The following is a 6,000-nucleotide window of genomic DNA, read 5'->3' as shown; positions in this document are numbered from 1 at the left end:
ATCAAACGTAAGCTACCCATTGTGCAGTAAAACGCTCCCTGTCAGTGTTTTCCTGTTATATCTGATGTTTCTTCATTAAGGTGTGTGTTGCATTTTACTGCTGCAGATGTTTAAGGTTGAGCTCATTTTAACTGTTGGGTAGTTTAATCTGCAGCAATGCATCATGGGCTATAAGATCATCATATGTTTGTAGCGTCGCTGTCCTGTGAGAACCACGTATCTCTAAAAAGTCAACTTTTGAGATGTAATGGAGCAGAGGTATAAAGTTGCATAAAATGGAAATACTCAAGTAAAGTACACCACTGGAGACGGTACACATTAACTTGACTTAAATGAATTATTGTACTTTTTCTCTCCTCTAAATTCTTCTTTACGTTGCAGTTACTGGTTATTTAGCAGAAAGACTTCTTATGTGCAGAACACACAATTTGATGCACTGTTAGAGTTTAAAGTAGCCGGTGATATACGTTAGTTTATCCTGTCCAACAACGAGCTGCAGTAACAGTCCTTGCACTACAAAACAGTAACTTAACACAGTGAAAAGAACCATTCTTCACTAAGAGCCATTTCACTTTTGATATTTAAGATTTTATGGCACTTCAACTTAGTAAAAATGTAATAGCAGGTTTTCTTACTTTTAATGGAGTATTATTCCATGATAGGGATATTAATAGTTTTAGTATAAAGGATAAAGGACAGGAGTTCTTCCTTACTCATCGGCTGTGGCCACTGTGACTTGTGAAATCTCTCAAAGAGGAACAAACACAGTAATTCTGAAAGTGGTGCCTCCTCCTTCGGCTGTTGTTGCTATATTTATAATTTTGAACTGTGTGATTCTGTTCAAGCAAGCTGACAAATATTACTATGACAATAATATTAGTACTAAGACTCTCAAACGCATTTTATGAACTAGCTCTACAGTGTCAGACAGGACACTGACAAGTACTTTCGTGCACTTAATGTTATTATGTTATTGTTTTTTGTGCTGATGTTTTTATATTTTTATGCTGCCTTGCTGCAAAAAGAATTTCCTCTGAACTGAACTGTGAATGACCCGTTTCCTTAAGAGAGGCAGATGTCATTTTGCTGTCTTAGAAAATATTCACCATTTAGCTCCGTAAAATCCACATCCCATCATCTCTATCTATCTATCTATCTATCTATCTATCTATCTATCTATCTATCTATCTATCTATCTATCATTCTAAAACTATAACCTACAGTCAAAAAAAGAGTTTGAAAGTTTTAAAGCTCATCGGTAAAAGCCTTTCAGCCCTGTGGATGTGATCTGCTGTTTATTATCCCAGACTCTCCTCTTTCTTTCCTCCATCTCTCTAAAATATTATTTGCAAATTTAATTTGGTTGCACTTGTGAGTTTTAGTAGTGGGTCCACTGTACATCACCCTCTCTGAAGAGGACATTACGTCACCTCCAACACACCTCCCCCCCTCCCTCCGTCACTACCTAGGGGCTTAAGACCCGCCCTGCCTGAGATCTGATTGGCTGATGGACCAAGCCTTTCGTGACTGGTGATGGTGACTGGTAAGTTTTTACTGACATGTCTGTCAGGCTTCTGACATCAGTAGCGGGTCATTTAATCATAAGGAAGACATTTGTCTAAATTTTTGTTCAGTTTCTTTGAATAAAATAATTGAATCCCCATAATAAGCCTCATCGACCCCCCAAATTACTCAGTTTAATATAAACTTTTAACAAAAGCCAAAGTTCTGGTCATTTTTAAGTTGATTAGTGCTGACTGTGAGCTTTAATAAGTTCCTCATAGCCCTCGGTTTCACAAAACAAAGGTGAATCCATGATGCTTGCCTAAAATCTAGACTTTTGGCCTAAAACCTTATGGCAGTAGTGCGTTGTAATTCCCTGAATGAGCAGTCAGAGGATGCAAATGTTTAATGATTTTGGCAAGTTTCACGTGCCACACAGTAACAATAAATTGAGGAATGATTCTCCCGCATAACTTCTCTTGTGATGTACATTGGTTTTGTGTTTAAAGGTAGAAAAATGCTTTAAAGTGCAGTTATAAGTGAGTGTGAGGATGTGATGAGTTTATATGGTGAAAGCCGGTGAAAGCTTGTTTCTTTAAGACCCAGCAACTTACCGAGGAGAGATGAGGGAAGATAAACGATGGGAGGTCGTCAAGTTGCACAGAAGCACCAGGAAGAAGGGCGGAAGCACTATTATTCGCCTTCAGAATAAAGTTTCAACGTGTTTGTCTTAATCTTTAGAAGTAATTTATCAGTCATTGCTCTTTTTTAACAGAATGATACTATATTGCTCATTTTCAACAAAATATGTCCACAAGGAGTGAATATAGGCACGATATGCCAATGTGTCATTACACCTGTTGTAGGTTGCTGGCTGTTTCCTATTACCTGTCCTGCAAATGTCCTGCAGTGTTTCCCAACCTTTTTGGCTTTAAAGCAAAGTGATGTCTACTCACAAACAGGTTTAATATGTCTAGTTGCAAGCAGTTCAACCAAAGAGTGATGTTCCCTTCTCAGAGTGTTTCATTTCAATAGTTTTTAGATGCCTGAAGAGGTAAAACTCTCACGGATTCCTCAATAACAAATCAAAGATTAGAGTAAAGTAAACAAAAACTAAATAATAGAAATACTGTATTCTTTTTTTTCCTGTCTTGTTAATCGTCTCACAACCTCTCAGATTTATCTTGTGACCTTTGGGTTGGGAGCCGCTGCTGTAGATCACTGTCGCTCAAACACTCATCCAGACAGCTTTACACTGGCTCAATGTGAGTACATCAAGAAATTCTGATTTTAAAAAATCCTATCTGAGATTTTAACTAGATTCAGGGGAGTGTCACAAGCTTATACAATATCTGCAGTCAAATGCCAAGTGGCTAAAAGGATAGTGCAATAAATAATAATGATAAGAATAATTCTATATATGTATATGTATAATAATAATTAGAATAGAGAACAAATGAAAGCTGACTAATAGAAATTCAATGATAAAAACATGTATAATATATATAGCCTATGTTACATGGTAGGCTATTAAAATGCTAAGTATACTGACTCGAAGTATAGGTGGGCTGTGTGTTTCAGTAGGCTATATAAAAGTAGAGGGGTCATTTTCAACCATGTTTGGGTTCGTCATGTCTTCTTTAATACATCCATGACTTTGTGGCACTTTGCTCAGACCAGCTGTTCTAGACTGGCATGTTTTATTCTGAAAGCCCCGACCGGATGTTGCCTGTGTTTCCTGCGTGTAGTTTGACGCAGCGGCTGAGCCGTGCCGACGCTCCCACAGCAGAGAGAGGGAGGGGATGGGGCAGGCTGGTAACCGGGCTGTAACGGGGATAAGCTGCAGCCTCCGTGTCTCAGATGCTCTGATGGAGTGAACCGGGCAACGATGCGCGTTTATGTCCTTTCTCTGTCGGTCATGGAGAGGGTAAGACACACAAATCGTTTGGTGGCGGCTGAAATCCACGGTGATGTACCGTGCACAGATCTAGCCGTGCGTTAGACCATCCAGCTGTTTTTATGGGTGGGGAGGCAGGGTGGTGTGGGGAGGGGGGGGGGCAGTGGGGTGTTGATAGGAAATAGACGCCTTGCAGTCGGAATAAAGCCAAAGCGGCGCACCGTTTTCCGACATTTAGGTTAATCATATCACAAAAAATAATCCAATTGCGTAATATCTTATGATTTAATCTGTTAATTAGGCCTACACAATTTACAGGATGATTGGCACCTCCCAGCGCTGTGAGGCTCTCCTGTACAGCCCTAAATGCATAAAATATGCTGTTTTTTTCCCCATATAGGCCAGTTATTTTGTTAAGACAGCAATTCATTTCCCGTCTTAACACCATGAGGATAATAAGCCTCCTGATTCACCCAGAATATGTTTACAGATGGGTTCCGGAGCCTATTTCCTGCTACAGTCCGTAATTACAATTCATGATGACACCCTTTTTTCCACATGAATGTATGAAACAGCGCCGCATCTTTTCTCCTACCTTCAGGCCTGCTAATTGTTCTGTGTGTGCGTGACGGCGTTTTGTAGGCTGCTGAGGAACCCGTTCACTCATTTCCGTACATCATGCGCATTCATTTTCACCATTATGGCTATGGACGCTCGGATACATAAAGCCGAGACATGCACTGATGGATGAATTACTCCAGACGTTGAGTATCGCGATGCCAGTCAGTGGAAGAGACAGCACTGCTGCAGTAGCACTGGTTACTCTTTCTTTGAGCTTGAAGCGTTGAAAAAAACGCCTGAGAAAGGTGCCTGTCTGTCTGTGTGTCAGGGTGGATCATGAGTGATGATATGAGAGATCACAACCTGCGGGGCAACACAGGCCTTATACACATTATGTGTTCTGGGAATGTGTTTTCCAGCACAGTTAACACACATTCTTCACACGTTTGCTTAAAAATGTCCCTTTTCTTCTTCTCTTTCCAGGTTCGTCTCTCATCTCTGTGAAGCCTGGGCCAGGGGTCAGAGGTCATCCACCAAACCTGCACTTACCCCTGCACCCCACCCCACCCCACCCCACCCCACCTCCCTACCACCAAACCCTCAGCCCCTGTCACCCAACCACTGGAACTTATCTTGTATCCTTTTCCCCACTTTTCTCTCACTCACAAATTCACAACGCTGCCCTGTTCGTCTTCCCCCGGCACTTGTTTCTTGCCTGCCAGCGTCACCCAGTCCGCTCGAGAGGAAAGACCCCTAACCAACGAAGTAACTGTTGACCATTTCATGACGAGTCAGTCGTTCACCAGACACTGCGCTCAAGTGTCCTAGACAGCTTCTCAGATAACACCTCTCACACCCAGGCCTCAAGATGATGTGCGAGGTGATGCCCACCATCTCGGAGGACGGGCGCAGCGGCGGAGGAGGCGGCTCGTCTTCCCCAGCGGGGGGCGGAGGAGGGATGGGTGGAGGGATGGGAGGCATAGGGGGCTACGGCAGCCGGGATCCCCGCGGTAGTGGTGGCGGCGGCAGCGATGAGGGGGGCAGCACGGGCAACCTGGAGTCGCTGATGGTGAACATGCTGACGGAGAGGGAGAGGCTGCTGGAGAGCCTGAGGGAGACACAGGACAGTCTGGGGACGGCACACCTACGCCTGCGAGAGCTAAGTCACGAGAAGGAGTCACTCCAGAGGCAGCTGTCCATCGCCCTGCCACAGGTACGATGACTGAGGGGGGTGGGGTGGGAGCTGCTGACACACCTGAAAGAATCCCACTAGTTTTGATATCACATAATGGTCTAAATGCTGTTTAAGTGCTGTACTGTAGCCGTGGAGGAAACACTTGTATCCTCACACACACGTCTCAATTTATAATCCAGCCTTCCCATCCCTGTCTGTAGAAGGCTATTAGACTTCAGTTCAACTTGTCAAGGTCAGACTGAAGGAAGGTTTTATAACAATAAAAAGTTATATGTGCAATTGGCTTGAAATGACAAGTTCAATCATATCATTAATGTATTGCATTGTCCAAGGTATAGACAAGTGTATGCGCATCCCAAATGTGAGTTTTTACTCTGCATGTCTGACTAAAGGAGCAGTTCACCCCAAAATGAAGACTCGACCATGAGCTGAAAGCTTAGTTAGATGAGTTAAATGTCTGTTATATTTTTTTAGGGCAAGTTTTGTATCCAAATGCAATGCATGCTGGATTCAGAAGTGCAATATTTACGTCATTATCTCTCATATATGTTTGTTACTCACAATGCTGTGGACGGACATGCACATCCTACAGAGGCACACAGGGATACATTGCACTGCACGCATGGCTGAAGCATTATCATTGAGAATTGAGAAAATAGAGGAGATGATTATATTGTGACTATTATATTTCAGATGTCTATTTACAAAACATTGCAAAAAAAATGCTTGGTGTTTTTTGGTGTTCATTAGAGCAGGAAAAAGACTTTAACTTTAATAGTTTGGGAGAAGGTTGAGAGGAAACAGATGGAGGTACTGGTAAGGACTTGCTGTATGTTTTATGGTT

At 42.5% G+C, this 6,000-nt stretch overlaps 1 protein-coding gene across 1 annotated transcript in view; it reads left to right on the top strand.

The window, feature by feature from the left end:
- The first annotated feature begins 3,289 nt into the window (after positions 1-3,289).
- Positions 3,290-6,000, top strand: part of ppfia3 (PTPRF interacting protein alpha 3) — a 29,757-nt gene continuing 27,046 nt past the window's right edge. Inside the window, exons 1-2 of the mRNA XM_044181896.1 lie at positions 3,290-3,430; positions 4,445-5,174. Of these exons, the coding sequence (XP_044037831.1) occupies positions 4,830-5,174 (345 nt within the window). The 5' untranslated portion in view covers positions 3,290-3,430; positions 4,445-4,829. The remainder of the gene's footprint in view (positions 3,431-4,444; positions 5,175-6,000) is intronic.

This window comes from Siniperca chuatsi, linkage group LG21, assembly GCF_020085105.1.
Source record: "Siniperca chuatsi isolate FFG_IHB_CAS linkage group LG21, ASM2008510v1, whole genome shotgun sequence".
Taxonomy (NCBI): Eukaryota; Metazoa; Chordata; class Actinopteri; order Centrarchiformes; family Sinipercidae; genus Siniperca; species Siniperca chuatsi.
Note: the sequence above shows the minus strand (reverse complement) of the source record. Positions and strands in the feature narration are given on the sequence as shown.